Source organism: Zosterops lateralis (genome assembly GCF_965231275.1).
Source record: "Zosterops lateralis genome assembly, chromosome: 1".
Classification (NCBI taxonomy): Eukaryota; Metazoa; Chordata; class Aves; order Passeriformes; family Zosteropidae; genus Zosterops; species Zosterops lateralis.
Genome location: NC_139762.1, coordinates 7,745,164 through 7,757,584, shown reverse-complemented (window position 1 = coordinate 7,757,584; position 12,421 = coordinate 7,745,164). Strand labels below are relative to the sequence as shown.

General features: G+C 40.0%; 1 protein-coding gene across 11 annotated transcripts in view; it reads left to right on the top strand.

The window, feature by feature from the left end:
* Nucleotides 1-12,421, top strand: part of KMT2C (lysine methyltransferase 2C) — a 188,839-nt gene that overhangs the window by 38,348 nt on the left and 138,070 nt on the right. For all 11 annotated transcript variants that reach the window (XM_083863956.1, XM_083863959.1, XM_083863965.1 and 8 more), the window contains one exon: nucleotides 9,108-9,196. In XM_083863956.1, coding sequence (XP_083720082.1) covers nucleotides 9,108-9,196 — 89 coding nt within the window. The remainder of the gene's footprint in view (nucleotides 1-9,107; nucleotides 9,197-12,421) is intronic.

Sequence of the window (12,421 nt, the reverse complement as noted above, 5' to 3'; positions counted from 1 at the left end):
CGATGAGAAAGCATGAGCTGTTCTGAGCTGGCTGATGCATTTTGATAGATACAAGATCTGGAAACCTCTCTAAATGATCTCGTGTGAGTGGGATTAATTTCTCTAAAATATAAAATAGTCGAATATTTGCATCCTTTTTTGAGTATCCGACCTGAATTCATGATGAATAAAAGCAGTGGTTACAACACTGTATAATCAGTGTATGCAGACTACACTTGCTGGATATAAAAACACTTTTCTGAGTAAAAACTTGAGTTTTTAGTATTAGATTATTGGATTGTTTGTGTACCTGCACTGTGTGTGGCTTAGCGACTGAGAGCACAGCCTTCACCTGGCACCTAAATATATCCAGCGAGGAAATTTAACTTAAGGACACAAATGCACTTTCAAAGAATCTTCACGATGTTCCTGTGATAAGACTCTGTCAGACTGCAAAGTTCCAAAAGGAAATCTTTGAAAATGACTTCTAATTAATGGTGCTAAAATTACAAAAATCTGTTCACAGAGACCAAAACTTCTACCAAGTTCCAAGTACTTGGCAGCTGTTTCTCATGTGTGATGACTCAGATCCGCTGAATTTTATGTACAGGATCTTGAAATCACCAGACATGAGAATTACAGCCCTTACCATTGTGTTGCCACCTTTATTCTGAAGAGAGTTGCAGGCAAACCCTGCGGCGTGTGAAAGAACAAGGAGCTGGATAATTCTTAAAAAAGACATGAGCTTGGTGCTGATGTGGGTAAAAAATTCTGGGCACCATGGCTGTTCACAAGATTGGAGGAGTTAGAGCTTGGCATAGCCCGTCGTCATGGAGAAACAAATTTCGTGTTTGGATCAAAGTGGATGCTTCTGCCTCCCGTCAGGAAAATGCAGTGTTGGGTGCAGTAGCATGTTTTGATGCAATTTTGTTTACTTAGAGGACAGAGGAGCATGGATAGGACCAGTGTTGAATGGTGCAGGTTGAATTTGTCTCACGTGAGAGTCTTGCAGAGGTTAGAAATTTGTGCTCTTGACAGTGCCACTGGTCTCTCAGCTGTTCATGTTGCCATTTCATTTTCCTTGTCAAAAGAGAACATGTGAAAACAGTCAGTGGACTTGCTAAACATTATTTAGCAAATTTACCAAAGAGCTTCACACTAACTGTTGTCTGGGGGAATTATAAAGGCAGACCCATTATCAAGTCTGGAGCCAGGTAGATAAACAGAACTTGCTGGGATTGGAAACTTGCAGGTGCCTCTGCTTGGTGGTAGCTCTTGGTGCTCCCAAAAAATTGTCTTAATTTGATTCTAGAAAAGGTTTGAAAAATACTGGAAGTGCTGCAGTGCTAATATGTAGTTTTGCATCGTTATGTTAGTGAATGTGGCCAAGTGCATTGGTAACAAATATAGAAAGGATGTAGTTTGTTCAAAACTGCAGATATATAACGTGCTGTAATTGCATCTGAAATTTTTTTGCAATTTTTTTCTGAAAAGTGTGTAATTGTTCAGGTCTGCACGTAAACTCTTTGTGTTACAGAACCAAAACTAGGCTACGTAGCAGTGGGAATGTGGTTCTTGAGAAAGAAGAACCTGTAGCAGGTTCTGATGCTGTGCATTGCTGGGTTAATGTGACAGATAGTTGACGGAAAGCAATTTTCACTTACAGAATTTATAGATGTCTAAGCAATCAGTTTGAAAAGTAAAAAAGAAAGCTGAAAGAGCTGAAAGCCTTTTATATGATTTCTCACTCTGTTATGGGAACTGTCTCCAAATCTTTAGTCCATACATGTAGATCAGGCAGCCTGATTTCATACTTTGAACATCCAACTCAGATTTTCTCATGTAATGGTATCACAGAAAGGTGTGCAGAAGTCCTTGCAGTGTAGTAGGCTATTGGCAATGTCTCAGGCCATAACTGGCTGTGGCAGAGCTGTAACCTCCTGGGTATTTCATGGGCTTGTGTGAAAAATGTATTATTTTATGTACCTGGAACTGCTAATGAACTGGCAATCAGTGATACTGAATCTTCCTGGTTTGATCGTTGCCTGGTGTGACCCTCTGTCTCTCTTGCCAGCCCACTGAGGATGTTCTCAAATGGGTAACAAGTTAGGAAGAAGACTTCATGGTCTTGATACTGTTAGTAAAGCTCTGTTTCAGCTATGATAATCTTCATCAGCTTCATCTCTTAAAAGAGCAGTTCCAGACTCAAGTGGACAACTGTAAATAACATCAGGGATGGACAGAGAAAATCCTGAATATGGTGGCTTTGTCCACACTGGCCCCATCACTCAACGCAGTGCAGCTTCAGCCTCCTGGCTCTGCTGGCCTTCTGCAAAACTGAGTTGAGATTAAGATTTCTCAACAGTGGGTTTACCTTCCTGATGCTCTGATTTGGACAGACAGTCCTCTGACAAGTGCCTACAGGCAGCACATCCCATTTGCATTTTCTCAGTCTTCTATGGAAAGTAATTTTGCACCAATGTGGGCCTGAGAACCTCCATAGCACAGGTAACTGTGTGAGAACAAGTCAAAAATACGGATTAACCAAACTTCATGTTTGCTTAGAAGTACTAATTCATTTGGCTTTTAAATCATTAGAACTATGCAATGCAGATGCATTTTGATACTTCACTCCCAGCCTCTCAGGACAGCCTTGTTTCCTCAAGAGCTCTGCGTTTACCAGTGGGTTTCCCTTGCATTTGCTTACTTTATGTCAACAGTGACTGTACTCTAGAATGAAAGCAATGATGCATCTGTGATATTCAGTACAAATAACCTTAGAAAGAATTCTATTTGCATTTCTTTGGGCAGTGTAGGAAATCTCTGACAAATCTCCCTGCCACTGGGGAGTAGTGGAAAAGTTAAGCTGACAGTTGTCCAGTGGAGGTAGGTCCTTTCTACACTTTTGCTCAGACATCCCTGATCTCAAAGGCTTTCATATTCTTTATTTCAGTAGTTACTGCATAAAATAGAGATGTGAAAAAGCTTGAGCTCTGAAGATGTTGCAGCCTGAGTAAAGGAATAACGTTGAGTGACTGAATAATGTTTTACTGGTCAGAGGAGATGTGAGACGGGAAGTTGCAATGTTTTGGGTTTAAATGTTAGCTGGGTCACTTCTCTTTCATGTAGTATTTTATTAAAAGATTATTATGCTTTATAAAATAAAAATACTAAGAAACACATTTGTCTTTGATCGTACCGGGAGACTAATGTGCAATATCAAGTGTATTTTTTAGATGTTCTAATAATGAAACCGAAGGTTTTTTGAGTTCTATGAGATTTTAATTGAAGTCTGGTTCAGCAGATGTTAAACAAGAAAGTTTTCACTTCTCTCTATTAGTAAACAGTCAACTTTTTGTCATCTTTCACTTGGCATGTTTCTGTTGCACATCTTTCCCGTGCATCAAGATCCATCAGTCTTTAGTATACACATATATAACATAAGGAGTAAGAAGAAACTCCATGTTGCGTTCTTTTTTTTTACCATGTACAAAAGAAAACACAGTGGAGAATGAGGGCAGATACAGAAAACATTTTCACCTATCACTGATTGCTCAATTAAAAAATCCTTTGAGGAATCTTATAAATCAGAATCAGTTTGAAGCTAGAGTCCATATAAGCAAGTTTCCCATTTTAGGCTTGGTAATATTTAGGGCTATTTATTTAACTTAATTCTAACAAGGTGGCATCTTTCTTCCAGAGCTGTGCTCTTCATTTTATCTGGACTTGGATGTAGAATTTTCTCAACTCTTAGAAGTAATACAGAGTAAAGTAGTGTTCAGAGAGGGGGGGAAAAAACCCTTTCCTTCATAGGTATTTCCATGAACTAATTCTTGCTTGCTGTGGTTCTCTTTGCTTGGGGCTACCAGCTGAACCTGGAGTATTTTAGCTTCTACTTAAGCACAGTTAAACTTTTACAGCTGTATTTAGTACTCCACGGTTCAGTAGTAGTGTAGTGGGAGCATGTGGCTTTTGCACACCTGTTAAAAAGATTCTTGAAAAGAGGGTAACAGCTTTCACTTGCGAAAGTGCCTGTGAACGGTAATTTGTGACTAGCCGTGCTGATGGCAGCACTAATTGAACCTTTTTATAAATCATGCCTGCACCATCTTCCAGCGTAGGGCTGTGGACAGATGTTCATTTAACAAGACATCTGTGCTGGTTTAGGATGTTACTGTATCCCAGATGTTACACTGCTTTTTAAGGTTATTGGCCCTGTTTTATATATTTAGCACCATCAGTTTGCTCCATGGTTTGCAAAGCATGTAAAGGAAGGTGGTTTCTTTTCTGAATGATGTAGAGGTTTCAGCATGTTGGAAAAAGGGGTAAACTCTTGAGTGGATTATGTGTACCTGTCTTTATAAGCCTGAAACAAAATGGCATGGGGTGAATATGGTAGTTTTGGTAGATGGTCTTGAACAAGCTGCCGCATGATTTTGTTGGTAGCAACTTAGGGAAGACTTACAGAAACTGGTGTCTGGCAATAACTTCTGGGTAATCATAAACTAGGCCTGGCAGTGACAGGCACCTGAGGATAGTCACTTTGTCAGTTATCTCATGTGGTTCCAGGAAATGCTGGCCCATGGCCTTATTCCTGATCACTTTGTGGAAAGAATAAGATCCGAGATGTACTTTTGACCTACATTGTACTTGTCCAGTTTCGGTGCTATTGCTGTGACCTGTCAAAAAATAACAAAACACACACACACACAAAAAACCAAAACAAAACAAAAACAAAAACAAACTCAAAACAAACAAACAAACAAACAAAAAACAATCATGCAGAAAAGAGAAGAAAAGAAATAATATCTCATTACTGTCAGGTGAATAAGAGACTTTCCCATTTTCTCCCGTGCTGCTCTCCATTCATTTAGCAGAAGGCGCTCAGGTGCCTGGTGATCTCCCAGTGTTATCCAAGTCCTCAGGGCTTTGAGACAGCCTCAGCAGGGCTTTCCCCCTGTGTAGAGGGAGTAACTAATGCTCTGCTGAGCCCTGCAAAAGGTTTTTCCGGGCTTTTTTTCCCCCTCGGGGCTAAATTTAATTAGTTGCTTACCCAGAGAAGAATTACGAGATTTTTGTTTACCATGGTATATTTAAAGATGGAGATAATTGAAAGTCATTAGCTAAAAAAGCTAATTGATAAAAAATTTAGGAGCAGGTCACAAAGGATTCTGATAAATTACTCTATTGTATGGAAGTAGGAGAAAATTATCATAGATAGTAATTGCATTCAAACTGGAGTCCTGCATTAATAAAAAAAGTATAGTTTTGTCTTTGTTGTTGACTTTATTCCACGAAATGCTGAATGTGCTTTAAACACTTCATAAGAAGTTATATTTCTCTCAGTGGATCTGTTCTTTTGAGCAGAAATAGACGTGCTCTTGGTTTTTTTTTTTTTTTCCTTCTAAATTGAACTGTGTTGTAGCAAAAAGGCGGGTGGGGAAGCCGTGGCAGGACCTTGGCAGGACTTCAGCCCCTGTACCAAGCTCCCTGCCTGCCCACTGACTGATATTTATTGTTTTCTGGCCGAGTGTGTAGTGGTCAGGCTCTGCCTGTACATTTTGTTCTAGGTCTGTTGTGAGCTGTAGGAGACGTGACTCATCTGTGTTCAAAACTTCTGCTGTCCCGAGCTGCTGGGGCTTCTCTGGGGTGATGTGGAAGGGAGATGTGGTTACTCCTCCTGGTAAGAAGATTTGGGGTTGGGCTTCCAAGATCTAGAGCAGAAGTGAGGTTGTAGTGTTGAATGCAGCAGTTATAGATCAGCACTGCCTGGATTAGTGTGAGTGAAGGGCAGCAGTCACGGGCTGTTGTTCTATAATTGCTTTAAGGCAGCAAAACCTGGCCCCTGACACCATCTTTACCCTATTGCCTTTTCACATCCTCCTTCAGAAGAATGAACTTGAGAAGAAACCAAGGCCCAGGCAAAGAACAGAGCACAGGCTGCTTTTCCCACTGTATTTAAGGGCAAGTGGAAATATGTATAGAGAAAAAAAAATTAACAGGATTTGTCAGTGGAAAAATGCAGTGTTATGCAAACCAGCCAAAAGCTTTATGTATAAAATGTGTAAACTTAATGCAAATAACATGAAACAATCCATTCTTATTACAAATGCTGATTGCAGCCATTAGGTATGCTATATGGCCTTCTCAGATGGCATTTGCTGTGGAAACATTAAATTATAGTTGTCAGTACAGTGTATATTTCACTGTTTTGTGACTTGAATTATTTTTTTGCTCTAAGCCAAACATAAATTTGTAGGGTATAAAATATCTTCTGATGATTGGGAAATGAATGTCACCAGCAAAAATAAGTTAATGATATAATCTACCATGTTTTCCACTGTTTCTTCAGTTTTATTTAAAACCTGCACAACATTAAGAAGGCTTTTCGTAGAATTTTTGGGGGAGGGGAATGGCAAGAAAACACTAGACATGGTTATATCTTCTGCTGAAAGACTAATTATGTTTAATTAATTGAAACTTCTGCTTTTCCTTGGTGTTAAATAGGTTGATAAAATACGAAAGGGAGTTCAAGGCGAGAATACTGCTCTTGTTTAAACAAAATGTTTAAAAAGCCTGTGTGAGGTACTTTGGGTTTAATACATGAACTGTAGCTTAATAGACAATCGAAACTCATCTGTAAATTATTAAATAAACATAAACAATCATCATCTTCCACTATCCAGTAAATTTTACTTACTGGATACTTATTTTGCTTTACTTTTATCCAGGGTTGTGTTGGGAAATACTGAAAAGAGGTAACTGTGAAAAAGCAGAATTATCATTTATGTTTGTGATGATTTCACTGTAATCTTTGGATTATGGACATGTAACTTTGCATTGCAGACAGGTAGTTGGTAGAAGAATAATTGGGATAGGATTTAGAAATAATCCCTGTCCTTAGCTGATTGTGTTCTGTAAAGCTTTTGAGCATTCCTGCACCAAGGGAAGAGTTTTCACTCACCTGCATTCCTATCCTGTCACTGGGTGCTGGAGGATGTGCTGGGATGTTATGTAGAACTGCAAGAAATTTAATACTTAAATGATTCTGGCTTTTTTACCTGCTGCTTTGTTTTCCTGAGTGTTAGAGGAGTGTTACCTTCCTTGCTCTATCTCAGTCTTGCTGGAAGAGCCTGTTTTAGCCAGTGGCTGTGATACTCCATTTGCTCTACTCCCTATTCTTTGCTAGGGATGGGAATCCATCTGTGTGAGCACCTCAGATGCTGCTGCCAGCAGTGTTTGTGTCCTTCTCTCTTCCAAAAGACGTGTCCCTGTTCTGGCCAGCTCTCTGGTCACTGTGCTCCTGGATGGGCTGGTGCAGTGGCTGAAGGGAGCAGTACAAGACAGTTTCTTCTGGTCACTGTGCAGTTTATTCCGGTTTCAGTCTTTGTGACACGAGGGTTTTAAGAGACTACACTGGGAGCTTGTAAAGTGGCAAATAAGTGAAGGGGATGCTTCTGTCTCTGGTAAGAAAGGCTGTTCCTTATTTTGTGTGTTCTGGGTGTGCTGTCACTGCTTGTGGATAAGCAGGCAAGGGGAACAATAGCCTTGTAATCCCCAGAGTTCCCACTTTGCTCTCATTTTTCAGCATTATCCTGAACAAATTTTATAGGGATGCCAAGAAAAGCCCTCCTGTCCTTAATCTCTTCTTGCTTTTCTCTTCCCTCCAGCTCCTTTGTAAGTTGAGTGGGAGGTTTTCAGACTTTGGTTTGAGCCTCATTTTAATTAGTCTTTTCCTCCTTCACAGAGACTAAAATGGTCCCAACACAGTCCAAAGGGGTTGTCTTGCTAGGTAGTCCAAGACAGCCAGTCCTCTTCTAGCAGGAGAGTAACCTGTACAGACACCAGAGATGACTCCAGTTCTGCCCAGTTCTTTAATCCAAGAGAACCAAAGGCATTGCAGGGTAGCATTTCTTATGTAGCTGATTTAGCAGATCCAGTCCTGCGGAAGTTGTTTGGATGGACCAAAGTGCTATAACACACTCTACAAAAAAAGGAAATGCTGGTTTTGGAATGATTTAATCGCTTAAAAAAAAACAAAACTCAAAACCTTTTCTCCCCAATGCAGAACTAAACCCAAACCTTTCAGAATCGTCTGTGAAAGAGGAAGTGGAGGGGTTTTGTCTGGGGGGGCAGGCGGGGTGCCTGTCTGCTGCCCTGCGTGGCATCCCGATTCAAGGCATGTTGGTCGGGTGAATGGTTGCCTGGGAGCTCCAGGACTTTGGAACTGCTGAGATGCCCCAAACTGCTCAAAATTTGTGTACTTGGAATCAGAAGCTCCCAGGGTCTCTCAGGCTTTCCGTCAGCATGCCAGGCAGGTTGCCAAGTAGCCTGAAAATTTGGGAGGCGAGTTGCCAAGCTCTTGGCTCCCTTTCAAATGGGCTGCTGAACAGCTGGGAATCTGGATGCCTGGGCTTCTCAACAGCCCACCATGATAGTTACTGAAGAGCCAGGCAGGGAAAAAAGGCTGGAATTTGTGGCACAAACCTGTCTGCTTTCCATCAGACCTTGGTTGAAATTGAAACAAATCTGCCAGGTATTTTAGTTTTGACAGGCTGTCCTCACGTGATGACTTTTTTAATGTGATGACATCTAGTCATCTCATAACATTTTACTTCATGTGTCAAAATATTGTTTCACTGAAAATAATGTGTGTTTCAGTTTCATTGCTTTAGCATCGTTATTATTCTGTGGAAATTTCTTCCAAGGATGCTCTGCATGGATCTGTCTTTATTTTATAGTAGCTACTGCCCAGATTTTGGATAATGTTCTCTTTTATCTTTCTATAGTTACATGTTACATGGAGCAGACAGGATGGTTGTATCAAAATCTGGCTGAGTTAGTCTGTTGTTTGATCAGTAAAAGTTCATTATTGTATTTATTTTTCTTGTAAGAAAAATCAGAGAAACTTAAGGGTCCAACTGCTGATTCAAGTGTGCCTTGCTGGGGACATAAACCTAGAATAGGAGAAAAGGGGAGGAAGCTTCCAGTTTTTACAAGACTGAAATCATGGGTTAGCTTGAATGTTACATAATTAAGTGTTGACATTCATCCTTCAAAATGAAGTGATTTAAATCCTAATTTTACAATTTCTTTCAGTCTAAAAGGAGTTCTTCTTATGTTTGCAGGCCTCGGAGTAGAGGAAGAACTGCAGTGGAGGATGAAGACAGTATGGATGGTTTGGAGGCAGCAGAAACAGAAAACACTGTGGAAACAGGTACTGAGAATATTGCACTGATGCTCTCTGGGAAATGCATTTAGTTATGCAGGACTTTGGTAGACAAGAAATAGTTCTTTCCTTTTTTAGTAACAGATGTGCATTTGGGCAGATTCAAAAGAAAGAAACCTCTATATTTAAACCTATATTAATTTAAAGCTATTATTTTTAAATAGTGCATTGGGAATGTCTTTGTAGCATAGATATGTAGAGGTTCTTTTCCTACTTTTGCAGAGCTGTATCTAACAAAAATAAAAGCTCTGAAGTGTCAGCTGCTGGTTTTGGAATACCTGCCAAAATACACTATTACTTATTGACCTGTGTCTTCAGCTAACTACGGCAGATTATATACCAAAGGGATAACCAGGATAACCAAATGCTAATGCTTCCTGCTGCTGCTTAGGAAACAGGACAAATCTCTGTTCTTGCTTTGGTAAATATTTGTTGTGGTGGTACCCAAATGCTTCAGTTACCAGAGGGATCTCATTGTTCTGGACTGAGTACTGTTAAAACAGGTTGTGATTTCTGTTCTGGCAGTTCAGGAGCCTAAGAGACAAACAGATGAGCCAACACATGAGATAAAGGCCATGGTGAAGAGCTGTCATCTCCTTGCCAGGCACGTGTCTGTAGCCATTTGCCTGTTTTTAACCAGGGACTGAGTGTAGAAGGATGAAACCCACCAGGAAGGATGGTGCTGTGGCCACTTGGCCGAAGTTTGTTGGTTTGACAGAAAAAAGCCCTGAGAATGCATCGAGACCTAAGGGTTTATAAATTTAATTAGGTGGCCCTGTATGTGTAATGAGAGAAGTGGAAGGAAGCACAGAGACAGCAGAAGCTGGTGGTCGTGGCTGAAATGGAAGTGCCAGCTGAGTTAAGGGAGTTGTCCAGTTCCTGCCAGAGCTGCTGAGTGGAGGAGGAAAAGTAGTGAAGTCCTTAAAGACGAAGACAAGAATCTGTGCTTAGTGTAGATTTATAAGGACAGCAAGTCGAGGACCTGAAAAGGGCCATTCTTGCAGCAGCATTTTTCATGGGCCATGCAGGAGTGTGGCTGCTTTGGTGAAAGCCACAGAGGAGGAGGAGGAGGCTGAAATTCTCCTGAGGATGGGCTTTGTGTGTGCTGGATGTGGAATGATGCTGGGAAGTGACTTTGTGCTTGTGGCTCGAGGCTTTGGGGAGTGTCAGGAGTGTGTAGTCACAACTTGGGTTGAATTTAAGCGTTAATGGCATGTGGACATGGATGTTTCATTGTTTTATTCTGCCCATTGTTTTTCTGCCCCTGTAAATAAAACTGCTGATGGCAGTGAACTTGGGTGATCTTTTGCAGCTTCTGCAGCTAAGTAATTACTAGTTAATAAACTAATAAACTAATAATTAAGTGAAAAAGTTGGAGCACGTATTTGTGTATAGAAAAACAGAGTAGGGTAAATGAAGACTAGTTCTAATTCTATTATCACATCCTTATTATTATGTTGTGATGATGATGATGATTACTCTTCCTATTCTGTGTGGTAGAAGCAGTCTTATGAAAGTCAGTGAAGGGGACAGAAAGTGTCCCTGTAAAGTGATAAGTTTTATAAATTTTAAACATGTTTAGGAAAAGAAAAAAAAATCAAAAATAAATTCAAACTTAACAACTGGTACACTACTTTGGAGGGAACTCAATGATAGCTGTATTTTTAATTTTTTTAGCTTTTGTCATTTTTAACTAAGTTCCTTAACAGAAATCTGACAGCAGTTTTTGATTCAGAAGAGAGAGGAACACGTAATTATTTTTAAGGCTCTGAGAGTGCATATAGATAAGTCCATCCATTATCTTTCATCAGAATAATCCTGAGTGTCACAGGGGGCTGATACTTCTAAATGTATGGGCAGTTAGGAGCATTGTGCTGGAAATCCCAATGGACAAGACTCCACTGGGTCTGCTGCTGGAATTGAGGCACCATCACTCAGTGCAGAGCCCAGGATGGATTTACAGACTGGACTCCTCACTGAAAAGATGCCTAGTAAAAATACATAGGTCTGAAATCCCATTTTTGCAGGAGAACCAAAATAGACTTCAAAGAACATTATCATGTTGAGCAGTTTGATAGAGACAGAATCACAATTATGTTATTTTAAAAGTTGGGCACCATGTGACTTGATAGAGGTTTAATCCTATCTGAAAAGGCTGATGGCTCTAAAATTTACTCTAAGCATTTACCTGTGTTTGTACAAGAGTATGGGAGAAGGAATAATCTGAGTTTGTTTCTCTGTTTAAAACTGTGTTAGTTAAATTGAAGGGCATTTGTATACTACTTTATTAATTTCTACTTCAGCTAAAAAAGGGTTTTGTTTTCTTTGCTTGCAAAGAGTGGTCTTGCCAGCAGTTTTCTGCAGTAGTTGGCAAACTAAAACACAATATAGTAATATTACAAAACTTGAAATTAAATGTCTAAAGATCTTGACATGTGATTTGTGAAATATTTTGAGTCTCTGTGTTCCTAGCTTCTTTTCCATTGTTTGATTCATATGTTGAGAATAATCCAGAATTCTTTTACTATGTGAGTTTGAGGTTGTTTCTGTTTTATTAAAATGAGAGAAGTCCATGTTACTAATGTTGTATTCAGTTTAATGAGCTCTGCTATTAGGGAAGGGAGCAATGCAGGAGGAATAAGAACTCCCCTCACAGGATGGGAAAAGTGATATGCCCCATATAATCCCACCTAAGATAAAGAAATGTTTGGTAGCTGTCAAATCTTTTATGGGGAGAAAAAGCAAGGAGTATGCAAGTACCAAACATTATTTCCATTTGTAATGTTGACATTGCAGATTTTTGTTAAAAAAAACCCCAAAAACAAACAAACAAACAAACCAACCAAAAAAAAAAATTCCTCCCAGAGGGGCTCTTTTGCAATGCTGAGGCACAGTCATTCTAATTGCAGTTCGGGAAACGAGTTACTGCCCTTCCCAAAATTCTTTAATCTCACATGTGAAGGGAGGCAGAGTTGGAAGCAGAGCAGGGTGAGCTGTGTGCTGCTCTGATCAGTTCAGTATGGCAGCTTCTCCTGCCAACTGCAGCAATTCCTGAGCCCTGGTCCTCTCCTGCCAAGTGCTGGGTTCCCTTTGGTGAAGATGAGTTCTTAAGGATGGAAAGAGAGGAGGAGGGATTTGGAATTGCAGAGAGGAAATTCTGGAATTTGGAAAAAAAGATCTGTTTGGAGCTCAGTAAACTTTTTCCTGAAAAAA